The sequence below is a fragment of the Trachurus trachurus genome (assembly GCF_905171665.1).
Source record: "Trachurus trachurus genome assembly, chromosome: 19".
NCBI lineage: Eukaryota > Metazoa > Chordata > Actinopteri > Carangiformes > Carangidae > Trachurus > Trachurus trachurus.
This window is the reverse complement of record NC_139913.1, coordinates 19,299,949-19,327,159: the sequence shown is the minus strand read 5'-3', so window position 1 is coordinate 19,327,159 and position 27,211 is coordinate 19,299,949. Positions and strand designations below refer to the sequence as shown.

The window sequence follows — 27,211 nt, the reverse complement described above, 5'->3', positions numbered from 1 at the left end:
AACTTGGGCCAAGCATTTATTGACTTCCTGGTTCATGTCTTCTCCTCATCAATGTGACTGCTGCACATGGACAGGTGGTGGTCAATGGTTTACCAACAACCTGATGACCTCACTGATGTGCTTCTTTGGTGTTAGGGAAATATATTTGTGGGTATCTGTTATCTGTAGAGAAAATGGAAATCGCTGCTGGATATATGCAAACACGGACATGCGTCCCGGACAGCCAAACAAAGAACTGTTACATACAGAGACAAACTATTCAAATGTGATGCCGTCTTTCTTTCTGCGGTGTCTATTCTTCAACCAAAGCAACATAGCCATTGTTTATATTGTTTGTAATATATAATATAATATCTATCAATATATGAATGTATATTTTCTTATTGTGTAAATTGATGTGTCATTGACTTCAGCAGAGGTGTTCACAGTACACCAAATTTTATTGACACGTAAAGGCATACAGTACTTATATACATCTTTTTGAGTATTTACAAAATAGGGAGCCAATGGATGTTACACATGTATAAAAATATGCATTACATCTATATAAATATATACACAATGTGCAAAACATATGGCATTACAAACAACAAGAGGCATGGCATGGGTGGTGGAGATAAGAGAGGAGACTCGGCTACGGATGGAGATTCTAAATCAAAAACTGATGAGGGTGGAGAACCTCGGTGCCTCTCGCCTGTGCTTCCACTAATGTGCCCGGAATACATGTTAAGTAATGAGACGACTTGTTCGGAGCTCTGTTCTTAAGTTCGGCTCCTCCACCTGGAAATACACAACGCACACACACGACAGTTAACGGCGCGAAGGCGGGTGAAGGACGAGCTGGAGCGAGGAGAGCCGAGGTCGACGTGCGGAGGCCTGATTGGCGGCGCCTCCACACACCTCAAGAGGGGTTTCTCAAACAAGCCCTCACTTAGATATTCAGATATGAAGTGCTTCTCAGCTTTAAAAACGAAGATGTTACTGTTGATGCAGTAAAGGCTAGTCCATGAATAAACTCAAGGCAGGACTTGACATACAGTACAGTATATCAAGGGAGAGCAGCCATTATTGCTTTCAGCTATCCCTGTCCGACGGTTAAAGTGGTGTCACGTCATAGAGTGTAAATCGTGTGTGGATTTACTGCAGCCAAGAGGTTTGCGTATGTCCAATATGCAAAATCAAATGAAAACAAAACTCCAAAAATAACTCTGCAAACCAAAAATATACACATGAAATATCCGTTTACAGATTTTACACAAACATGAAAACAAGAATAAAATGTGTTTTCCTTTTTACGTTTCACTCAAAAAACAAAAATCATAACAAAACATGATAATATGTTCCACTGCCATTTAGACAACAAAATATCAAAATATGAGAGCAAAAAAGAAAAAAGAAACACAACTAACTCAACATCCTCTTTTAGGATACACAAATATAAATCAACTAGTGACTCTTACTGTTTATCCTATATTGAACTTAACACTCGCAGCAATGTGGAAATAAAGAAGAAACACAACTAGACCTGCACACAGGTAGCTACAGCGACGACGTACAACACAGGCCAGAAGCAGGTCTGTACAGTATTTGGCCGACTGGTTCATGGGGGTCCAATGTGAGTGGGACATCCAAGCGTCGCGACCTGATCTGATGATAAACGTGTCTGCAGCAGTAAGAGCGTGAGAGTTTGTTTGACAAGACAGTGTTGACATGAAGGGCTCTCTGTCATTTTGCTCAGGTCTCCACATTATTGCTGATGTGAACAGCAAGTCAGCATTTATACAGGCAGAGAATGCAAAAAAAATGAAAAATTACAAACAAAAAAACAGCCTTATTTACTTTTTCTTCTGCTAGAAATGACCCTGAAGTAACAGTTGCCACTGATAAATGTGCCGTCATTCCACAACTGGACAGCGAGCGCCCTCTAGTGCCCACAGATGTTACAACACAATCAAGTGGTTAATTATGTCAATTTCAATGACCACGACTTATGAAAAAGAGAATTTAGAAAAAGAGCAACATTATTTGAAAGTGCCATAAAGTGAGACTGTATCACCCCCCCACCCCCCCAAAAAAACATTTAGCCCAAATCAGAAACTCAATTTTTAGGTAAAAAAAAACATACAGTGAGTGGGTTATGATGCAATCCATTAAAAATAAACATTTATATTTAATCACGGCTTTAAAAGGAGCTGAGCCCTCTTCACTGAAGCCCCGCCGCATGTCACACCTCAAAGGTGTCTGTGCGTTTTTGACTGCATCACACCCACTGAACAACACAGATAAAAACAGTACAACAGTCATCAGAAGCCTTTTGAAGAGTTACATTTTTGGAATTACGGCGGCTGCGGAGCGAATGATTGGGTTTGATAGATATTAGAAACTTTTTCTTGATATGACTGGAGGGCTTGAAACAGCCCAGAGATTAAACGGGAATACAATCATGCACACGGAGACACGCACGGATGTACATGCAAGAGACAGGAGGACGAGGACAAATACACACACACACATACAGACATACAGACATGCTTGCCTCTCACACAGCCACAGGGTTGGGAAGCGAACGTCGTGTACAGGCTGCAGCAGCTGACGCGTCACATGATCAGACTGTTCCACCGGCCAGATGTTGCCTTCATGTGACACTCGGTCACTGGATGAACGGGCTGGTGAAGCGGCCCGACTGATCAGCTACAGGTCATTTTAACTGGCACCTTTGTTGGCTAGTGTTGCAGCGGTTTCCAACCCTGACACACACACATAGACAAACAAACAGACACACACACAGACAAAGTGCAGGGATACTGTAGGACAGCTAGATATAAAGCTCATCGTCTCCAAAGATATCTTTAATTCTCAATATAACTTGCAGCATACACACAGTCCACACCTATTACGGTTGTGTGTCTGCATTTGTTCCCTTTTTACTGTTTTTTTTTTGTCAGTTTATGTTCAGAGGAAAAAAAGCTGCCAACTTTTAAGTCCTATTTTTTTTTTCTTATATATATCTTTTCAAAAGTACATTCAAAATAAGAGACTTGGACAACAACTGCTGTATCTCTGTGATTGGCCACTTGATTACGCTGACCACAATCATTGGATATATTGATCACTTCATATTGACGATCACCTTGGATATGCAGAGTTCACATTTCTTTTTGTTCTGAGGTGAATGAGGCGCGGCGTTAGATCTCTCCGCCTCTTTAGTGCATAGCTCTCGAATGATGGAGGAGCTTCCTCCTCTCGTCATCTGACTGCAGTCGAGTCTTTTGTTCTATAGAGTCGTTCGTCAGCTTGACCTCAGGCGGGGTGGGGGGGGGGTCACCATAGGTCAGAGGGAAAACAGTCACATCTGATAGGACGTTATCAGATTAGTCAGCACACATTTAATCTACAGTATAAGGTAGAGTGGACCAGTGTGAACAGGTTCCACCTCCTCTCAGCTGGGGGGCGATTTTTAAAACCTGGCTCAGCGACTGACTGAGCAACGTCTGGCTTCGAATCATAAAGGGAACAGACGGGTTTGACCGTCCGGCGCCTCAGACAGGCTGAAGCAGCTCAGACTTTTCCCCCGGTGAAGTGGTCAGTAGCTGAGGCAGCACCGACATCCTAAAGAACTCCTGTCCCAGACCACACTCAAACAAATCTAAATCGCAACTAGATTTAGTCTGTAGTCTTTCTGCTGCGACTACCAGCGTTTATAGCCTCTTATGGCACAGTCTGCCTCAGTGGATTAAAGGTCGACATGTCATCTATAGGAAGCCTTTTACACATTTAGTTACTGCACTTAACACAGTAAAAACAGACACCAGCAAAAAAACCTCCAGTAGGAATAACTGGACAATCTCGGGCTGTGCTCAGGCTCTGACCCAGAGAGAGTCACGGTGTATTAGTGTGGTTTAACAGTATTTACAAACATGCTACCAGTCTTCATTTGGCTTTGTCTCCTCCATTCTGTAAAGCGTCATTAAAATCACGACATCGATCAAAGTCTTCTTTGTTTAAAATCCCTTTATCAGTCTCCTTAGTGACGACGGGTCCTCTTTTTAAAGCTGTGCAAACTCCTGCTTGTAGTTCAGCTCCGTCAGTGCACTGCCTGTACAGTGTCTCTCACTGTAGTTTAGTGGGAATATTACAGATGGTTGGATGTATTACAGAGTGATAACAGCACACGGGTGCCAGGTTTTTTCCTCATTTGTTTCCTTTTTTTTTTTTAAATGTTTAAACTCAGCCATCTTTCCCTTTCTTCTTCTCTTCATCCATCCATCCATCTCTCGCTCCCGGCTCAGCGGATCAGCCCAACTCTCCTCCGTCGTTCCATCTCACCCGAAGCGCCGTCAGTCCCAGTGCAGCTGCAGGTCGTGCGTGTCCAGGAAGTCTGATGGGATCCCCAGCGGAGTGAGCGCTCCGGCGGGCCCCGGGGGCATGGTGAGGTCCAGCCACTCCATGTTGTCCAGTGCCGGGTCGGACAGACCCATGTTTATCGAGGAAGGGGGTGAGGAGGAGTCGCAGAAGGACAGGTCCGACGTGTCCATGGGCGAGTAGGGCTGCTGCTCCATCAGCTGGGCCTGCAGCTCCTCCATCAGGCCCTGTGTGCGCGGGTCCGAGGCGGGCGACGTCCCGCCCAGCGTCCCCTCCAGAAAGGCCTCCAGCTGATTGTCCGTGGCCAGAGAGGACAGGCCGGACAGGCCGGACAGGCCGGACAGGCTGGACAGGCTGGGGTCCATGACGGGGCTCAGGCTGGGCGGAGGGGCCAGGTGGATCTGCGGAGGCGGTCTGGACAGGACGGTGTTGACGGGCAGGGTGGTGATACTGGCTGTGACCGGGTGGGTTTTATTGAGAGACACTGGGGCGTCCTGCTGGATGAAGGGTGTGATTTCTGGAAAGGAGTGAGAAGAAAACCATTACAGATCATTTTTGAGATCAATTGATGAGACTTTAAATAGTATCTCAAGGACACTAATGGCGCTTTTCCACTACACAAAGTACGGCTTGGCACGGCTCGGTTTAGGTGCTTTTCCATTACAGTTGAGTTCATCATAGTTCCTCCCCAGCGGGGGCGGGGTCGTCATATCACGGCGGTTGCTGCCACATCGTCTCTCTCTCTTTTTTCGATCCTCTCATCAGCTCCAAACTCACTCGTCTGCACCTCGATCATGGACCACAGCTGGTTTTCTACACAGCATCGTTTAACTCACATGACAGAATAACAGATCAGTGGGCGCTGTTGTTGGTGTGTTTTTAAATTTAGCGGGTTTGATTGACTCGTGTCGGAAGTGGCGCTCGCGACTCTTCCAGCAGTGATGACGTTCTGGCCAATCAGTGGAAGGCAGTCGGCCGACGTCACGTTCAGTATCGCTTCGGCTCGCTTGGAACCAGGGCTGTTTTCCAGTTACCAGGTAGTAGTGGAAAAGCAAAAAAACAAGTAGAGCCGTGCCGTGCCATACCACACTAGTGTAAAAGCGCCATAAGACCCAGTGTGGATATTGTGACAGTGTTTTTTAATCTACCAAGACAAGTTTGTATTTGTACCAGAGGAAGAAACCAGTTGTTTTGTTACTGTTTCAACCTGTCTGACTACTTGGTAACCTATTGGCAACACTCAATGAATGTATATTTTTAATTTTAACTATTAAATGTGTACACAGTATATGTTACACCTCCTATCTTCCCTATAATATTAGTTGAATTACTCCAGACTGCTTCAGCACAGGCCTTGGCAGCTGCAGAATATGCCCTGTGTTAAAATCATCATCACAGTAATGACACTACACTGAAAACACTCCACACTTTGTTATATAAAGAGCTCTGGTCCACTGTGAAAAGAGTTAGCTCAGTTTTCTGTTTTCCTGTTACCTCCGCTCTCTATGAGGATGTCAAACAAGTCGTCCATTTGCTGGCTGGTTGCCGTGGGAACCTGTGAAGACACACAGAAGATAGTGAAACAATTCCTCAAGGCTGAAGAAACTGAAAACAGACTTTGTATGTTTTTGTTTTTTGTTTTTTTGCTCAGTGAAGGACGGAGCAGCTGGAGCTCCGAGCTGTTCCTGCTCCGTCAGTGTGTATCAAGGCTGTTGATGGTGGATGTCTAACCTGTGAGACATTGTTGATGTGCATGTTGCGGCTCTGTTTGACAGCCTCCTCGTAGCGGGGAGGCTCCCTTGTCTTGGGAGGCTGAGGGAAAGATGTGGGCTGCAGGATGAAGGTGGGTTGCGGGGAGGGAGACTGTGAGAGGGAGAAGAGAGTCAAGAACTGAACCGACACAAGTTGAGAAAAGTGTTAATCATCTCAAAACGTTTTCAGTAATTAGTAAAGACTGAACTAAACTGACCCCCTCCACTCGCTGTAATTACTCATCTGATACCTTATTAATGGGCCCGTTGGAGATGTGGTGGTTGGGTGAAGCCCGTGGAGAGAGCCTGCTCTCTGGGGAGCTTCTCAGGAAACACTGGGGATTCAGCTCAGGCCGATTCTGGTTCTCCAGACCAGTAGTATTATTGCACATTGTCAGAGTCTGTCGAGACACGAGAGAGTCATCAGTCGGCTGTTTGGATTGATGTCATTGTAACAGCACAGCAAAAACAAGACGGATAACTGAAGTCACAAAAATTCCCTCTGACCGACACCCCTCCAAAATAAAAGCTGGGCCAGTCATGTCGATCGTGCTCTTCAGACATTAGATGTTGTAACAAAACAGGAACTAAAAGCACAACATCATCACAACCTCTCTGTAGCCGTCACACATGAATATAATCCACATCGGCAGCAGTTCTCCAGTTAACATCCATTACAGGACACATTACAAGAGACACTGCTTTCTGAAACTAGTTATGTGGCGTCACTCACCTGTAGCAGTTGGTTGTGGTTGGCCATCTGTTGGCTGGGCGCTGTCTCCATCTTAGTGCTCTGTAGCTGAGGGACTGAGGCCTGGAGAACAGGCTGAGATTCAGAAAAAAAAACCACAATGTAAGAGCAAAACATTGTAAATTAATCCTGCATCTACATGTCCACTTTTCCAAATCTCACCTGCAGGCTGACAGTGGTGCTGGGCAGCTGGATCGCAGTAGCGTTGTTAGGTAGTGACACTGGCAGGAGAATCTGAGTCCCGGCCTGGCCAGTCGCGGTCAGCAGGGTCTGAGGCTGACCCAGGACCTGGGAGACTCCTCCTGAGTGGCTGATGAAGAACTGCTGCAGGCCGGGGGCTGCGGGCTGGGGCTGGCCCTGGGTCTGCAGCTTGGGGCTTCTCTGCGCCTGGGGGATGAGCTGTGGGCTGGTGCTGACCTGAGGCTGAGCCTGGGGCTGGATCTGGGTGATGAGCTGGGTTTGGGTCTGGAGCTGGATGGGCTTACCGGCGGAAACAGTCACGTCCTCCAGCTTCACCACAGTTGGTAAGGGGCTGGTGAGAGCCTGGGGGCCCAAGACAGAGCTGGGGATGGAAGTGGCGGTAGATGAACAGTTCGACAGGACGGCGCCCTCCATTTTTACCACATTAGAATTGAGGAGAGTAGGAAGAGGACTCAGAGCAGGCATGGAGGTGAGTTTGGGTGATACAGACAGAGGGCCTCTCTTCTCCACCTCCAGCTGCATCTTCAGCTCCTCCACCAGCCTCTGCTCCTGCTCCAGCTTCCTCATCAGCTCCTCTATCTGCCGCTCCTTCTCATGCAGCCTCCTGTCCTTCTCCTCCGGGACGCGGAGAGGCGGGAGCGGTGAGGACCGCGGACCTGCCGAGCCGGAGCTCACCATCTGTGCTTCGAGAGCCTCGGACATGCCTACGTCCTGCTGCTGGAGGAGGAAGGGGTCGGAGGGGATGGGTGAGACGGGCGGCGTGGCGCTCATGCTCTCTGGAGCCACCTGCTGGATTGGGACGACTAAGGCGCCGGGGGCGGTGGTAGTGGTGGTGACCTCCATGGGCATGGAGGAGGTGGTGGCGGGAGGGGGAACGGTGGCGGGAGCGGAGGTGGGGGGGTTGTCCTGGAAAGGCTTCAGCCTCTCGATCAGATCGGTCTTGGTCCCTGACACGGGGAGGCCGCGCAGCTTGAGCTCCAGCTTGAGTTCAGCCACCTGCAGACGTATAAACAGAGTCATTTCAGGCGACTGGAGGAGAACACAGGTGATTTTAAAGAGAGAGTTGGAAATGTTTAGAGACAGATAGCACTCTCATATCTGCTCACTAAATATATAAAAAATATGGAATGGTCAGGTAGTCGCTCTAGTTATGATTAATGTTTTATTTATTTTTATTACGAAGTCATTGGCCATAACAGAGTTGCATGTGTTTTCTTTTCTTTTCTGTTTACAAGTAATTTGGCAGACCATCTAGATTAATTTCAAAAGGAAATGATTAAGGGGCAGGGGAAGTAAGTTATCTACATCCTGCTCATTTCCAGGCATGGAATGCCTGAATAAAAAAGATGAAATGAAATGAAATGTAGGTTAGTTTAGCATAAAGGCTGAACAGGGGACTAGAAGGAAATCCACCTACCAGCATCCACTAACTAATAACCACATTAAATCTTTGACCTACAGAATAAGTAATAATAATAATATAACCACAATAAAAAAACACAACTTTCTGCTTGTATACTCAAGGTTTTGTACAGACTCAACAGATTTGTTTTCCTACAACTCTACAATCAAAGCTAGCTGTTTCTGGTCTGAGCGTTGTAGATACATTTCTGTTACCCTTTGGTTTCAAACAAATAAAGTTTACATTCTATTGTATTCATGTTTACTGCACGGACATAAGAGTGATGTCAGTCCTCTCCTCTAACTCTTGGTAAGAGAGCAAATAATCCCAAAACTTCCCAAAATATTGAAACATTCCTTTAACTGCTGGTGTGAAAAATGTGTAGCAGAGTAAAAAAAAAAAAGATAATCCTACAGGTTAAAGGTTAAAATGTGACACAGGTGATAGTTCTCACACAACTCCAAGATGAATAGCACATGGTTAAAATATAGAGTCAAACTTCCAGGACAAAACCTTGTTCAGTGTAGAGTTGTCAGATTTCAACACTCTATTATTAGTGTAATAAGTTGATACAGTTTGGTTTGACCAGCTGAGCAGGCTCGTAAAGCCACGAGGGTCAGAGACTCTGTAGTTTATGATTGTTCCAATGATTTTTATACTGCTGGGGCACTGTTGGTACAAATGGGTTTCCAAATACCTTCATCTCCTCCAGGTTGGCAGGCAGCACTCCTGGCTTGCGGTTAGAGAGCGAGTTGTTTGGCCGAGCCGGAGCTGAAGGCAGAGGAGGAGGCGGAGGGGCAGTGGGCAAAGACACAACAATGGAGGTTGGCAGGCTGCTGCCGGCGCTGCTCTGACCCTCTGCCACTGATCTACAGAGAGGAGGAGACACAAAAAAACATTGAGATCATTGTAAGCGGAGGAAATTATTTAGACTCCCATGAATCAGAAACAGGAGAGGAAGAGGAGGTGGGAGAAAAAGACAAAAGGGTTATTATTGCAGAGATAATTGGAAAGAGAGAGGAGCGAAAGAGAGGATACAGAGAGAGGAAATCTGCTACCAATATGAACAGAGCCTCCATCCTGTGCCGTGCGCTTCACTAACAAAGCCAGTCGACCAAACCACAGTACACAGTTCAAAGAGAGCTCGGCCACGCCGCCGCTGAGGGGACGTATATGAAAACAGCAGCTGGTGAAACAACATCCTGTTAGTTATTAATATGATTAGACACAGAGTTGTTATTGGAAACTAGCTAATGGCCCTCTGGGTTGTTGAAAACAACAATATTTGGCTTGCTTTCAGGCGTGTTCAGATAAAGAGTGATGGAGGCGAGCCAGACCAGATTAGAGGAAAAAAAAATAAAGGTTAAAATTAAAACGCATTACAACAGCGGTGGGGGAAGCAGAACTCTGTGTATGAATAATACAGCGCAGTTATTTATTTCCTACTGGGAGATGCAACTTGCAGTTTGTGGTTGTAATGCTGCATATACATACTTGAGTGGTGCTGGTAATATAGTCTGGTAGTTGTAGTGCTGCTGCTGTTGGCTGAGGATCTGCAGCTGGAGGAACAGCTGCTGCTGCTGCAGGAGTCGGGCGTACGACGAGTCCATGGGCGCCTCGCTGGCCTCCAGTTTCTGGTCTGGAGGAACGTACTGGTGGTATTTGAGCTTTTTCACCCTGGACCTCGGCTCTTTGCCCTTCTTGCTGCGGCTCTTCTCCGAGGGCGTCTTCTGCTGGCTTTGCTGTTGGAGGGAGGGAATATTTTAACATTTGAGTTTTGTCCAGCGGCACCGCATTCACGGGTGAGAGGAGGTGCTGTCCTTACTTTGACCAGCGTCGGGCCTGGTTTGGAGGGAGCAGGGGTGACAGGTGGGCGGATGACGGGAGGCTCACTGGGAGAAATCACTTTGATAAAGTCTGGTTGTGTAGCAACGGGGACGGCCTGAATAAGAAAAACATAAAGAGACTTAGAACTGCAAAACAAACACTCAACTTCTAATAAAACACCCTAAAGTCCAATATCAATGTTATCAAGTTACAAAAACATTCTGGGGATGCTGAACAGACCAGTTGGTGCTGGTTCTCTAACCTGGATGATGGGGCTGGGCAGTGGTGGTGGCGGTGCAGGAGCTGGAGAGGGCGTCTCTGGTGCTGGTGAGGGGACGGAGCTCTGAGACTCCTGGCTGGCCGGCTGCTCCGGGGACAGGGCGTCGCTGCTGTCTTCGTCCAACACCTTGGGATAGTTCACCTGGCCTACTGAGAGACAAGACAAAGTGCAGGACAGGTCCTCTGTGTCAGCTCCCTCAAAGACCACAGAAACTAAAACGCTGATCCTGCTGGGTCTCGTCTCACCGATGATGGCCTGTTTGACGCTGGAATCCACCGGCAGGATGTTCTTCTCCACCAGCTCCATCGGGCCGGGCCTCTGGGCGATCTTCTCGTTCAGGTTGTCGGCCAGCCGGGCCCTCTTCAGCCTCATCTGGGTGGCCTGTAACGAGGGCTCTGCTCCAGTCTCTGGAGGACGAAGAAAACAAACAGTCACGCCGAGTATCTGTCACACTGTATCATGTCAGATGGTAGATTGTCGGCCTGTTTGCGATGTTGGTAAAGATGAATTCCTTCATAGCAGTACGTCTGATGCCAAATTCAAGTTAGTTTTGGTTGAAATGTTAAATAAATATTTGAACATTTTCACAGGATTTGGAGTCCTTCAGTATTTTCCTGCCTGCATGGCCCCCCGCTGCTGACCATATTTTCAGTAGGAGGAAACTCTTTATGCTTCAGTGTGAGAAGTCTTTCTATTCCTGTGCATTAATAGGTCCACAGGAACAACTAGACAAAACTATACGTGCACATATTGTTAACTATAGAGGTCTCAGTACCTTGCAGGATGTGCATCCTGACCAGCTCTGCTCTCTCTGGACGACTGCGGATCTTGTGCTTCAGGAAATTCTCGGTCTGAAAGAAAAGTATCGACAGGGCCATCAGTAAGGTAGCTTCATTTTCATGATCTATTATTTTCTGCCGCGGCGAGCAACTTAAAACCCCCACAGTGCACTTCCTCCAGCCCTCTACTTCTCAAATTCAGGTTTGGCACTTAATTTTCCAAACTACGATCCTTACCCTGGCTCTCTCCAAGCTGCGAATCTGCCCATGAAACGCCGCTGGGCTCTTGAGAGCTATAAGACATGATGTTTACATTAATGCACAAGTTGGAGCACAATCATACTGTAGACAAAAAATGTGAAACACAGAGAGTAAACATGTTTATTATTTCAGCTATCAGTGTGAACCGTGGTCCCACTTTGTTGCCATTTACTATTACACTCCCACCCACTCCACATTAGCTTTTCTGAGAGTGAAGCACATGGAGCAGAGCTGGGTTGGTACTCACGTGGCATGATGCCTTGGTCCACCAGCTGCTCCCGGGTTCTCCTTTGCTGAAGCCTCAACTGCAGGACTGGAGGCAAAGAGGAGAAAATGTTATAGAAAAAAAACTGATCAAGGAGAAAACTGACGGAAGAAAGCTGATAGGGCAGCATATAGGAAATAAAAGTAGGGAAAATGAACATGGAAAAGGGAAGAAAATGAAATGAACCAGAGGAGGTAACCACTAACCTCTCTCTACCCCCGACGGATGACTCATATCCTGCTTTCTAGTCATTAGGCTGACACTAATAATAAAGTCATTATCATATAATGCAGCGCTTCCCATACACCAAGTTATTTGTAGTTCAGGTGCTCTGAACAGGAACTGAAAGCTATTGATCACTGATCAGGAGCCTGTTCAAAGACTTCTTATTTATCTTCCAATATTATTGATTAACTATCAAAAAAGTATTTTTTTTGTATTTAATCCTGTAACTACTAACCTCTAACCCTTGCAGTTACACACCTCTCTTTTCAGCTGTACAATTACTTAGACAAAAGAAAAAATATTTTTAAGCAACACACATTAAAAACAATTTGCATTTTTTCTGGAGTCCATTTTTCCATTCAAATGCACAAAGAGAATCTACATATTAATCATTACATTGATTATTTCACGCTCTGCCCTGACAGTATACATCTATAGATGCATGGTGCATTTACAATCAGAGCTGCCACACACATGCACCCACACCCACACCCACACCCACACCCACACCCACACACACACACACACACACACACACACACACACACACACACACACACACACACACACACACACACACACACACACACACACACACACACACACACACACACACACACACACACACACACACACACACCAAGTCAGGAATAGAGACTCTGGCTCGTCAAACCAAAGCATCATGGGATAGGAAGTAGAGGGCCGACAACAACCATGCAAACCACAACAACAGCTGTTGTCAACATGGTAAAATTGGTAAATTTACTCATTAGTGACATTTTATTGAAAAATATTAAAAAACAGAACCAAAGCAGAGTCATCCTTTGATGTTGTTTATGGCACTGCTGACCTGGGAGGGGTTTAAGATAAAACTAATTTAATGTATCATGAACTGATCACTTTTTCTTTGTTTGAACTTTCAGATCGCTGAAGCCGTTAAAACCGGTTTAGCTGTGCACAGAGAAATTGTCTCGTTCGATTAGCGTCACCTTATTGGCACTTGTGAACGGCCTCGGCAGAAACCAACGCTCAAACTGTTCAGAACAAATATCCGCTAATAATGACCAGTGGGCGATGGAACCGAGCACCCTTCATTTGTGGCAACCCACCACAATATCAGCACTGACCGCCACATATTGATTCTCCGCCTTGGACAACTTCAGTCCTCAGTAACTTTTTCAGTATGAAGTGGCGTTTCCAACTGTGTCTCTGTAACTTTCTGTTAAGATATACTCACAAAGCTCCTTAAAGCCTAAATGTTTCAACCACTCCTACTCAAAAACAACACAACACTGGCAGATGATTTAAGAGAGGTAAATAAAGACGCCCACCACCACTTGATTTAATTCAAAATGAAATATCAATGTTGATGTGATTATAGAGCTGGTGCCCACATTACTTATGTTTTAATAACCTCCAACTCTCCCAGGACAAACTGGAAACAGCATTAACCTACTGGAAATGACCAATCAGCATCACAACAACAATCGGAGAGGAGTGCTCACCTGCTCGTGCTCTGAACGCAGCACAGCAGCTGCTGAGTGTATCTACCTCCATACAGGCCATGGTCCTGTACTCCAGTCCAGAACACAACTCACTGATTAAGTCATTTGATCCCAGTGAGACAGCCGTTGTATTCAAGTCCAAAATATGTCTCATATAAACTCAAAAAAATGATCCATTGAATAATGAAAATCCAGCACTGCAACTTCGAAGAATCAAAGCATCAACACGTTATTTCTCTATCCCTCCCTAACTTTTATTCTTTCTTTTTTAATACAGGGCCACAACCCCCTCCTCCCCTTCTCTCACTCAGCCGGTCTGTGATAGGGTACTTTCTGGCTGTGGGCGATCCGAACACGGCCAGATGTGAAGGAGTCCCCTGGTAGCTTGTAACCAGTGAGAGACAGTTAAAAACATGAGTCAGCAGCACCGACTGAAAACACAACGAGTGCGGCTTCGTGCTGAAAGGCAAAACCGCGTGGCAGCAGCAGAAGCACTTGAGAGCTTTAACCTGATTTTCGGAAGTGGGCCGACAACAAAAGGAGGGTCCGCGTAAAGACGTGTAAATGTGCACCTCTTAAACACTGGTCGCATGGACAAATACTTCTCCATTTACAGGAAGGGACGTGTCCAAGATTACAGTGAAACACAATCTCTTGCTCCGACAGGAAGCAGCTGGTCTCAACAAGCATGTGTCCATTCATTATCATCGAGATAAACCACTGGTTGCATCATACGCAAACCCGTCATAACCCCCAGCCTGAAAAAATGAAACTTTAGCTCCAATTAGAGCTGTGGTGAAACATTTCCAGAGAAACAACACCGGCTGCTGCAGAAACACTGACAAACAATGTTTGACAGGTAGAGGACAGAGGACGGGGGGTGGGGGCTGGCATTTCACCCCCTACTACACTCAGTGGATAGCTGAAGAAAGGTATGCAGAGAGGACGTTTTACTTTGAGGTGATTCACAGTGACTTCCAGTCTGGGTCATTGTCCTCTGTTTTCTCTGGGAAAAACTCTGCTCAGCCTGACAAACACATGTCGACCTGAGGAGAGAGCGGTGAATGATTCGCCTGAGTCATTAAACTACACAGACACAGATACACATGTATGCATCAGCCTGCTTGGTAGGTCCACGGCGGAAACACAGGCTTCAACATAAAAATGTGTGAGTTTCACCTGTAGTCAATAAATGACAGAGGTTGGGAGTCAAACATAACAAAAAAAGGTCAACCACAAATCACATGATGCCTTTAGTGCAGGAATCCTTCCGCAATTTTAGAACTAGCTACATTTATTTGCTAAACTGCTAAGAAACTTGTAGGAGAGGTTTAGATCTTCTTATTTTAGCACAGCAACACCTAAAAGTTCAAAAATCTGCTCTCAGCACCTCTAAAGATTGTTTGCTTGTTTAATCCAAAATAAAAACTGAAAAGTCAAAGTGGGCTGATTTTTGTGTCTTGAAGCTACCTTCAAGTGTCTGCCAAAAAATCCAGCACATAATGCAGAGCAGCAACTGACCTTACACGTTTGCACTATGCAACATGTTAACTACTGCACTGCTGAGACACAGAGGTAAATCAGAGTGGTATGTGCATTATGTAACTCTCAGAGGGAGAGCCAATAAAAGCGTATTTACCAAAATGTCACAATCTTCCTTTAAAGAAGAAAAGAAAAGTTATCACGTCCTATGGGCCATTTGTTTCCCTACTTTTCAACCCAGTGATGACTCACTTTTTAAAACATCTGACTAAAGTTGAATTCCAAAAATATTTCATTTTTGCTCCACGATTTTTTGTCAAACTACTTTTATTACAGGTATTATTCAGTACTTTATGTCCTCTCATAATTCTACATTCTGTGGCTCTATGTTTGCCTTCGACCGTCCATTTTAATACACACCCAGTGCAGTAATAGTAATATATACAGATATATTATTAAAATTAATCATAACGTTTTCTCAAAATTCCTGCATACCCAAACTTTTTCGATTAATAAAACTTTCGCCTTCGTGAGCCAGTGATTGGCATTTTGTATTTTATAAAACTGTTGTTTCCAGCCTCTCTGATTGTATTAACAGGCTTCCTGTTATTTCTTATGACTGACTCTCATTCCCTGTCACCACTAACTTAAGTCTTGCACCATGGCATCTCAGATCTGCTGACAAAGCAGCACTTCCTTCCCTCCCCCCCTCCTCACTGCAGACAGATAGACAGACAGACCTGGACCCTGAGCTGCAGTCTCACATGTCTACAGTGGTCTACGACACCCCCACCTGTCATGACGGTGGACAGATTAACACCTGCCTGTTAAAACCAATATGAGGGAAGGGAATCTGCGCTTGGCAAAGTGCTGGAGATGTCTTAGAGGGTGGAAAGTATGAGGTGTGTGTGTTCTTACTGGAGGGGAAATGACAAAAGCCAAGATGAGTGTGAGCTACTACTGTTGACATGCCTCAGAAATTTTTCCACCGTCGAGAGTCGAGACGTTTTACTGCGCTCTCCCGCAGACAGTGCAGCAAACGCAGGATTCTGTGCACAAAAGCCTGAAATCCCTGCGTTTATCCAGAGCGTGTTTAATCCAGTCTGGAACGGCTCTCTGGCTAAACAGCCTGTTGTTGACTCTATCAGACAAATGAGATCTTTTCTCAGCACGGCGATCAATATCACTAGCACTGAACTCCACAGATCTCGCTACGCCATCTAAGCCGTGATTAGGAACTGGCAAAGGCAAGAGCGAATCTAACCGGCTCCCAAAGTCTCGCAGTCGTCTGCCCATCCATCAGTGTCCCGAGTCGCTCGCATGTGGAAGCCAAAACAACACCGGCAGGCAGCGTGAGGGTGATGAGAAGCACACAGGCTGGTTAACATGAGGAAGATCATTTCATCATGCACAGCAGAGGAAAAGACGGAGGAGGTCTCAAGGCCTGAAGACTCTTTTTTTAATATAAATATGACGATTGAAGCACATGTTCCCTCAATCGTCATATTTATGCAGGAATTAAAGTGTGTGATTAAACTGGACCGACACTCATGTCACCGATGCAGAAAGCTGTGAGCGACAGGCTGTGTCCAGGCAAACATAAGGAAAACTACTCATCTGACCACAAGTTAAATCTGTGGGAAGAGGTGCCATTCAGATGGTGAATCATAATACTACCTAAAAGCATGGTGGTGATGTAATATTTATGCTCTGACCTCAAGAGACAGAAAATGATGCCAATTCCCCAGTTGATAATATCAATAGCATCATTTTATGCGACGAGATTAATGAGAGTCGCAATAATAAAAGTCTCAATTACAGCATGAGTATGATGATGATGATGATGATGATGATGATACAGACTTAAATGATGCCAGTTTACCAACAAAACAAAAGCATGATGTCATGAACACATCACAGCAACTGTGATTCTTTTGCTGACTCATATCTATCACTCATGTGTTCGCATGCAATATACTGGGACATTAAAGGATGATTATATTTTGGAAAGAACTCTTTTAGCACTTAAAGGTGATGAGTTAATGCTGGATTTATCTAGGTTAACACCAGTATTTTCAGAAAAGTTTGCAGACTATGTTTTCATTTGTAGCTCAGTATGTAACACCCACAGGCTACCAGAGCTACTGTGACATAAAGAGCTGCAGCTTCATATTGTATGTAACTGTCTGACTGTCTGAATTAATGTTTTAACAGATTCTGTTTGTATTTGATGTGTCTTAAACATGGTAGTAATAGTAGTAGTAAAAGTAGTAGTTGTAGAAGAAGGAGTTAACAAATTCTTTATGAGGGTGAAACTGCCACAGAAAATCTCAATTTCAATCTTCTTCATGTATTTCTCTACCAGTGTAATTGAATCCCCTCCTGAGAGGCACCTCCTTTGTTTTTGTCAAAGGAGGAGACAGAAAAGGTATTTTGTCGTTGGAGCTGAGTTAATGTGTGATCTGGGTGCATGTATCTACACGGCTGAGCGCCCGTGCAGCGGCGTGTCCTCACCATTTTTGCGTTCGCTGAGCGGGGGCAGGTTCTGTGTGGGCTGCAGTGACAGCTCCTCCATCTCATGGGTCACCGCCTCGCTCTGGGGACTGGGCACCAGCAGACCCGGCATCCCACAATCCCCCTCTGGTACGAGATGCCACTGGGAAGCCTGGGGATCCATCCTGCCTCCGGAGAGGGCGGGGTGGGGTGGGGGTGGGGTAGGGGAGGGTCCCAGGCAAGCGACAGTGGTGCTGGTTACCGTACCCTTTGTGATATGTCTCGCCGCTACCTGCGTGGACACAAGGACACAAGAATGAGGCGTTAGGGAGAGAAAAAAGTGAAGGCGGCTCTGCTCCTCTCACACAGGAGGAACACATCACTCAGGGATATTTTGCGGGCTCCTCTTGAGCACCAGTAATTCAGAATAATCATCATCATCCTGTTGGTATGACGACTTCGCCCGACTGCTGAAATGCTAAGGGTGGCATTTCGTTTCAGCCATCTGGAAGAGCTCAGTCGCAGCCCAAATTATTCATTAAATGAGCTGGGCTGGCCATTATACTGAATAATCACTTCAAACCGCTGCTCATGAGAAACAACGCCAGTTTGCGCATGAATGTTCTCTCTGTTCAGATGGGCTTCATAATCTGGAATATGACGTCGCTGTGGCGGTTTCAAACAGAGGGAACGGAAACATTTCGGGGAGCAAAACAAACACTTTAGTATCCATGGCTTCCCAACGGCCTCTTAACCAGCAGATGACAGACTGCTCAGTCTGAACATGTATGCTATTTATCGCTCTCCAGCATCACCCACACTATCCATTCCTGGACATAAGTACTCTTTACCAACTGTCTTGATGTGTTGCTTTTGGCCGAGAGCCGCCGTGTTCCTATGGCTGTCTCTATTTCCCCCTGCGGGCCCTTGAAGTGCCAAAGCCATTAGACAGTTGAAGACTCTGGGACGCGGACTCATTTGGTTACAGCACATGTAAATGTTGTCATTCTGGTTGCCGAACGCTGTTCTGCATCCAAAGACAACAAATACCACCGTATTTTATCATCGCTCGCTTTTCTCGTCCGAGCTTTAAAAAGTACATTAAAGTATGTTTGTGTAAAGACACATACTGGGCTCCTAAAGCTGCTCTTTCTTAGGTTTGAGGTTTCCATCTAAATTTTATGATCCCAGCTCTTGAAGAGTTTATTCTGTTGGAGGTCAGGACGACAGTGATCGCTGTAGTTCACACCGAACATCATCATCATCTCCCTAAAAAAACAAAACTGTAACATAAGCCCTTGTTGAGCTGTTGACCATCTGACTTCCTTCAAGGGAATAAAGAAACTCAAACACATAGAGTAAATCAGTGAAATATGGATTTTATATTTTCAGAGAGAGATAAATAAAGTTCCATATTATTTCTAGTTTTGTCTAAACAACAACATTTGCATGAAAGGATCAAATCTGATTGACTGGAATAAAAGTATTAGCTAAAATTTCAAAACACTAAATCTAAGTTTGACTGATAGTTGAGAGTGAGACATCATAAATAAAGTGACTGTCAGTTATTTCATAGTCAGGACATATAGATCCTGCTCCCATTCAGGGTCCCAAGGGCATGCAGGAATATATGCAAGGAATCTTTTATTCCATGTGCCATACAAGCACTTTAAGCAAATAAATGCACCTGATTTTAAGTATGTGCTCTAAAGGTTTTCAGTTTTTATTCTAATGCACTGCTGCTGTCATTTCTTGCCTACTTGCATGGTTTGTCTGTGTGGTATTGGAGGAGGTTTCATGTGATTCGTCTTTTGTTTGTAGTGTAACTTTATGTGGGGGAAGCTGAAGAAAAATTTCCACTAAGGAGGAAAATAAAGTTAAAGTTAAACTAAACTAAACTAGATACGGTGCCTTATAATTTTCAGGCGTGCAGTCACTTGGTAGTAACCTGCTCCATCTGTAACATTTTGGGTGTGTGTACGTTTAGCTCCTCCATCCAGACATCACGTATTTCCATGAGAGTCAATCCCAGTTCACTTGGCCTTTACTGCTGATCTGAATTAGAGCACAATAGATCTGGCCACCGCCTGAAAATTCCTCCACTCTTCAAAACTTGGCCCCAGACCCACAGCCACTTTCTGGCCCCTTAATGGTGATTAAGTGGCACCAACACACCAAGCTACACACTGTTCAACATCTGTGGGTTTTCTGTGACAGAAGTGCAGGACCAGACCTCCAGTAACAGCATCTGTATTAATGTGTCATGTGTAAGCACTTCCTGTAGATCACAATCAAACCAGGCATCCTGCTCTGTTCTGGCTTTTACTTTGAATTTTCCGGGCCATGTAAAACTGTTTGCATACATTAACCCTCGTCAAGTGCTGTTCCTCTCTCTTGGTTTTCAGCAGCCCGACAGGAGGAGAGGCTTTATATGTGATCAAAAACAATCTGTACTCCAGTTGCAATTTTATCAATCAGATACTTAAATCTGTTTTTGATTATGTTCTGGCCCGCCATCTAATGGATTAGAAAACGTGTGCCTGTGGCAAAACCTACTTGCCAATTCCTAATGTAGGTATATGTACCGGTAACCCACAACATGTTAAATGGGATCAAATAAAAGAGAAAATCAGTGACTACGTTTATATGCAGTCAAGTACCCTTTCATAACCATATTAATAACCTGGTTGTGTACAGCCATGTAAACACCAATAACCCTTTTTGGTCTTTTGAGAACAGGAACTACTTGTTGTAAACATGGCGAAACGCAAGATAACACCACTTTTGGAGCGAGGACGAAACAAATCAGTTCATAGGTGGTGAAAGACATGACCATCATGTCTTTTGTAGACAGTAGAAAGCACCAGGACAGCGAGATCGCCATGCTGCTGCTGTTGTTGTTGTTGTTGTTTTTGGATACAGAAAGAAGAAGCGGAAATGATGCGCATTGTGTCACGACGTTGTCCGTGCGTCGAGACGTTGTCCGTACGTCGCTGTTTTGATCGGGATATCCCAATTGATTACAATTGACCTATGGCTAAGGCACGCCCCCAAATACGATGAGCCAATCACAGTGCGCATAGCTAGCCCATACACTCGGACATTCTCTGCTTCCACGTCCATTGAAATGCATTGCAGTTAGTCAGTTTTCATTCGTTTTTATATGTTTTTTCTTGACATTTTAAGTTTAAATGGTCAAACGGTGTGCATGGAGTACATGCAACTCTGACACTAGGTATCCCGAGAGGCTGGGCGACGGGGTGGATTTTTTTTAACCCTTTCCCAAGCCACATCTCAACCAAGAGAAGTGTCTGCTCTGGATAAAGTTATGCAGTAGACCACAACACCAACTAAACGTGGATAAACTTAACAAGGATGTCTACATCTGTTCTAAGTTAAGTCAACAACCGCCGTATTAAGTTTCGGTTTCACCACGCGCTGCTGTTATGCAATCGTCCGACGGGGGGGGGGGGGATATCGCTGCATTTTTATTTTTTTAAGACGTTAGTTTAGGCGGCAGCTCTTTGTTGTTAAGGCGGCCGCCTTAACAGGAAAGCGCTACGGGAAACCCTGAGAAGTTAGCCCGTCGCTATCGGCGTTTCGTGGCAAACGGCAGCCATAGCAGTAAAGTTAAGTTAAGTTTTGGTGACTTCGAGATGATATTTAATCTTTCTGTCTCCAAAAACCATGAATTGCCTCCTGTGAAATGTCTCCTACTGTGACAGCTGTCACCGAATGTTGACTGTTTGTCCGAGTGAGTGGAGGGGGCGGGGCTATATACAGGAATAATCCTGTTTGCTCCCGCATGTAAACGGGTTATTCTGAATGTTTCAGAAACTTTGAATATTGATATGCATGGAAACGATGATGTTCAATTTAATAAAAATGAACCAATTAAATCATATTTACCGGTACAGGAGACATTTGTCAAGACTCAATACTGTTTTTTTTTTTTTTTACCTAAGAAGAGCAATAATAACAAAAGAAATAACAGGAGTAGTAATAATTAGTGGCAGTATATTATAATATAAGACATATACACATTCATTTGAGTGCCTGACTGTAAATCATCATTGGGTAGATTCTTACCGGTAGTAACAGAGGACAGCCAGGGACAGAGCAGAGAGAAGTCTGGGCTAGTTGCTGTGCAGGGTGACGCTAAGCCATGGAGTCAAACCTGGTGGGACAAAGGACAGAGAACACAGTGAAGCCAGAGCTGAAGACAGAGAGAGAGAGAGAGAGAGATTTCTCTTATTTCTGGTCACATCTTGTGACACCGAGCGTCCAGCGCTTCTACATCATCAAAATCCAACACTGTTCAGTGCTGTGATGTCTTTTTCATAGATTTTCTGTTTCTAACATTAGTACAACTACAATACCACTCTTTTATGTCTCTAGTGTCCTGTCGTATTGCCTGTTCAAGGCTCATTGTCTGTTCATCCCAAACAAATAACCACTGCTGATGGTAATTTGAAACATCCCATTTAAAAAAACATTTAAAGCATTAAAAAATGGAGACATAAACACTAGAGAAGAACTGGAGAGGTTTTAGCCCTATAAAACCGAAGTCCATTAAAACATGATGAAATAAAAACACAGCACCAAATGCTGTTTTTGCTGAAATACTAGATGCGTTTGAAGATTTGTAGAGAATAAAACACACAAGTGCCACTTATGAATATTTGAATGAAACATCCTCCCCACACACACACACACACGCCCAGAATGGTGCATTAAGGTCTGAAAATGGATGTTCACAGTCTCAGAAAAAAACCTGCAGTCATCAATATGACAAAGGAAGAACATCATCCATGCATAGACAATAGAAACTCTGGGTACAGATGAGCTGTAATGTATCATCCCTGTGCCGTCTGAAGGAGAGACGCTCTGAATAAGAATCGATCCGCTGCACACAGAAGCTCTCAGGACGGACATGCATCTAGCGCACGGAGCCGATAACTGAATCAGGCTTGATTGGACGGATCAGTTTACAGATACTCAGGGCAGATAATGGTCTTGTACAACACAGGATCTGATATTGTGCTTGTAATCTTTGTTTATGTGGGTTCCTCCCTGACAACAGCATCGTAAAATCTGTAACGATAAAGTGCTTCTGATGGATGGATTTCAGTTGCTCTGAGTGAAACACACGAGAAAGAAGAAAGCAACAGTCGGATTCCTACAGACAGAACCGCACGCTGCGTGTGTGTGCTCGTGTTGGTGGGCAAAGTGAAGTCTGGCGGGGGGGTGAGTTGAGGGTGGGTGAACAAGTGCGCAGGAGAAAGGGGGCAGAACAAACAACTGTCACGGCTGACGAGGCGTTGTGGGATAAACAGCGGCGCTGGCCCGGCCGAATCAAAGAGCAGATCCAGATGGCGGGCGCTGCGTGTCGCTCTGCCCTCGACTGTTCTTTTAATGGCACGGGGGGGGGGCAACAAGTACCATGTGTTTCATCAAAGGCCAATGCATACGTTCTGTACACACGCACACAAAAACATGTATAAACACGCCGCCGAAATCAAAAGGTGTGGGCATCTGCTGCTCTCAGATGTGAATACAGTTTTACTTTTCCACTCAGGTTTCGACAACAAACGTGAGGTCACGGCTATAAAAATGTTTCAGACAGTTGACAAATATGTTACATGACGAGTCAAAGAAGAGCCGTGTTATTCTGCCACTGGGTGTGTTTGGTATTTTAAAAAGGGCACAGATACTGCAACACATGAGGTCACTGCAGTTGCCCGTGCTTATGTCAATCATCAACAATGTACGCTGCCTGAAACTACAGAGAAACTAACAAATGCTCCGATCCCTTCCCTGTTAGCACCCAGCCTTTTATTCCCCTCTTGTTAAATATGCGCTCAAAATGTCACTATGACAAATTAATGAAGAAAGTCATCGCCACAAAAACACCAACAAAAACAAACAGCTGTTCGTCGCATCTGAGCGAAGAATTATTCTCTAGACAAATTGATACTGGGGTTTGCCAGGCAGGGACACACGGAGCATGAGTCAGTGGCAGCACAAGTTAATTTTCAATCAGCGTCTGTGCAGCTACGGAGGAAAACAGAGAGAGGAGTTACTGGACTTTTGCCCAGCTGCCACAGAGAGGTGGCAGCTGATCTTGACGAAATACTGGACAATTCACAAGGAGGAAGGAACCTGTGTGGGCCCGAAAACATCCAATAAACTAAGTGATGATGACATCCTCAGATCCCTGCTCCACCAGCGAGGAGCTAAAAATACTTCCTCTTTACACACTCCCAAATGAGACGTTTTACTTGTGGGACACTGGCAGTGCCATTTTTCAACAGACTTCACTTAAAGGGATAGTTCAACATTTTTGGCAAATTCGCCTATTGCCATAATCCTTATAGTGATAGGAGTAGGTTCATTACTTTTAATTATCAGTGCATGTTGTTTTGAGATCAGCGGAGCAGAGACGTGAGCTGCTCAGTGAACACAATGGAGGTGAATGGTACAGGTCCCCTGTCCCTCATCAAATACACAATCCAACAACTCCAAAACACTCTCGTGGACACACAGCCATATCTGGAATGTAGTCCCGGCTATGCATTTGCCTCGAAAACAACTCTGTCTCGTAATGTTACATGATTATTTCATAGCGTGGTGAATGTGCAGGTCACAACTTCTCCACAAGAGCGTTTTGGAGTTGTTGGATTGTGTATTTAATGAGTTTTGAGGGACAGGGGACCTGTACCGTTCACCTCCATTGTGTTCGCCAAGCAGCTCACGTCTCTGCCCCTCAGGTCTAAAAACAACATGCACCGACAATTAAACGTAATGAACCAACTCCTATGACTATAGAGATTATGGCAATGGGCAAATTTGCCAAAATGTTGAACTATCCCTTTAAGAGGGGATTTAAAGTTATTTTTCGCACATTACCAATGGAGTGAAGCTCAATGCAACACTATTATCTTGGATCACACAAAATAACCATGGTGAATGCTCTAATAAACCGACAACAATCAGTGGCTTCAAGTTTCGTTTATGTTTTCATATCTGCAGCATTAGCAGGTTGGGGTTCTGCTGGGTTTTCCCCTTAATACTCAGTCAGAGACTAACCAAATATTTCTCAACGGTGTTTTTCACTAAATAATCCCAACAACTGCACAGCCGTCTGAGAGAATGGGAACTGTTAAAACCGCAGAGCTCTTCAGTAACAAACACAGAGAAGTCACCAGTTCCCGGTCTCGGCATACTGACGGGAAGAGGTCATGGGGTCAACTTTACTACAAATAGGCCTAGCTGTGAAGACTCGCAGTGATAAAGTAGCTTCAAGCGCTCACATTCACACACTCATTCCCTCAACTGACAGCAAGAGATAACCGAAATCTGCAGCCGCGGCCCGAGAGCTGCTAAACAACCGGCAGTCAAGTGGGTCTGGTTTCTGTTTAAGGGACATAAAACACACCACTGACAACTGTCTATGAAAAAAACATGTTGTGAAGAAACACTGACGTTACACAACTAAAATAAATAAATATTTAAAAAATAGGCCCAACCCTAAGTCAAAGTCTTTGTCTGGAACGAGACATCCTGTACCCCGAGTGACTGGGAATCTCCTCAACTGGGTTAGGGTTGAACAGAATTATAACTTGTATCACTGCTCAAGGCGATTAACATCTAACAGGATTGTGCTTGTGTTATAAGAAATAATACTGTTCATTCTGTGAATTGGCATTATAAAAATAAAGGACTATCACTTAGCCCTAATGTGCAGTAGGAACTAAGGAAACGTAACATGAAGAACAACTCTGTGCCGAACTTTGCTCTCACTGTGAAGTTTTCTGAGCCGTAAATAGACCATGTCTTGTCCCAAAAAAATGTCTGCTTTTATCCAGAGATAAGACAGAAATGATGTCATCACTGCGGCTCATTCACTAGAGTGAAGTCGGTGCTCTGCTCTGTTCAAACACTCTCGCACACACACACATGTGGTGTTGTTTCCTTCCTGGCTGCCTTTGTGGACTTTTCTGAAAAGATCCTACAAAAACAGTACAAAGGAACTGGACCATGAAACAAAAAATAACCCACAAGGTTTGGATGGCCCGCAGCCAAAAAAAACATGGGACAGTCACACCTAAGATAAGAAAGTCCAGTTGGGCAGCTGCATAGACAAACTTCAACAGCCTTCATGTGAAAAGAGAAGACACAAGTTAATAGAGCGCTGCCTGCAACTCGGAGGCACAAAGGCTTGTTATGTAAAGCAGCTTTTCGAGAAATGAACACAAATCTGAATAAAACGCCCAGGGTGGTGTGCTTCGGTGCAGACTTCCTGCGAAAGAGTAGATAACTCTAGCATGTCAGTGATAATGATTCCCTGCATCTCAGTAGGAGTCTGATTTGCCACAATCACTGCAAGGGGGAAAAAAACAGACCAGCCTACATTTGGTGTACGAAATGCAAACATGTCTCACTGCATTGTGGTATCCAGTTTCAATTTCCCTTGATTTGCCCCAGGGAGTGACATGGAAACCCACTCCACACAGTGACGTGAGCAGCCTCCTGCAAACCAATACTGCACTGGGAGGTTGGAATAAGCAAAACACACATGGATACATGGCTCACAGCCCTTGGGATAATTACTTTGCCATCCAACCATATGAACGGCGTTTTAAGTCCACGCTAATAATTCACACGTTTTAATGACAGACTGTGTGTGTGGACTGGGCATTTTGTGTCCCACACCCCCTCCCCGAAACCACCACATCCTGGGGCCGTCTGCATGACTCACACAGACCGCGACCTGTTTGGATCTGCTGCAGCACTACCTCACCTCACTCCGCGCTTCCACACGATAACATCATCGGGGTTTTTCTTGCGGGCGGGTGGGTGGTGATGGTGGTGGGGGGGCTGCTTAATACCCAGCCACTCGATGCTGCGACCAACTCAGACTGAAACTGAAATGTCATGCCTCCACATCCAGAGAGCATCCGGAGTAATTAACTGTTAGCTGGAATAAACACACATGAGCAGAGCACATGGCGACTTGAAACAAACTAGCTGAAACTGGGAAGTCTCCTCGGCTGACATGGCAGTCGGCTCCCCCACAGCTAGTGTTATCGCAGTTGGGGAGGTGGGTGGGGAGGTGGGTGTGGGATAAGCTAACGCTGGCTAGCTACTTAAAATCTGACAGGTGAGTGAGTGGCAGACAGCGGCGGTCATAAAAGAAGACGAGGCGCCTGCATGGCTAAGTTATCATACCCGGGATTAAAATACTTATCTCACATAAGTTAGAGTCAAATAGTCCCTGTCCAAGCTCCACTGTGTAGTCTCACCCAGCCCATGTCTGCTGCCCGTGTCCCTGCTTGCACCAACAGTCTCCTCACATCCTCACTCTCTCGCCAGTTAGCTCGGGTTAGCTATCCCGGGCTAACATGCTAAAAACAAGACAGCGCCGCCTCGGGGTCCCGTGCTCTCACCTGAACCGTGGAGACTTGAAGCCAGACTGCCTGCGTCCGAGGTTTGCTTCACAACGAGATGTCCATGAACGTCAGCGGAGCTGTCTGCTGTTTTTTTCTTTTCCTTTTTTCGCCCCAGCGACGAGATTGAAGTTTATTTCGCGGAGTAAAATGGCTGCGACTGGTCTGTGTGCTTCGG

The 27,211-nt window shown here is 45.2% G+C and overlaps 1 protein-coding gene across 4 annotated transcripts; it reads right to left on the bottom strand.

Annotated features, from left to right (window-relative positions):
- Positions 1 to 421: 421 nt before the first annotated feature.
- mrtfba (myocardin related transcription factor Ba) lies at positions 422 to 27,211 on the bottom strand. 4 transcript variants are annotated; one of them, XM_083994281.1, is made up of 17 exons: positions 27,034 to 27,211; positions 21,674 to 21,761; positions 17,606 to 17,876; positions 11,862 to 11,927; positions 11,591 to 11,646; positions 11,350 to 11,425; positions 10,820 to 10,981; positions 10,557 to 10,723; positions 10,293 to 10,409; positions 9,962 to 10,209; positions 9,165 to 9,336; positions 7,027 to 8,061; positions 6,847 to 6,939; positions 6,365 to 6,514; positions 6,094 to 6,225; positions 5,857 to 5,917; positions 422 to 4,879 (listed from the first exon to the last, which is right to left on the bottom strand). In XM_083994281.1, the coding sequence occupies exons 3-17, from the start codon at positions 17,766 to 17,768 to the stop codon at positions 4,338 to 4,340; spliced, it is 3,240 nt and encodes a 1,079-aa protein (XP_083850407.1). In that variant the 5' UTR covers positions 17,769 to 17,876; positions 21,674 to 21,761; positions 27,034 to 27,211; the 3' UTR covers positions 422 to 4,337. The 4 variants fall into 4 exon arrangements, with proteins under 4 accessions (XP_083850407.1, XP_083850408.1, XP_083850409.1 ...); XM_083994282.1 differs by having other exon boundaries at positions 10,557 to 10,720; XM_083994283.1 differs by lacking the exon at positions 17,606 to 17,876.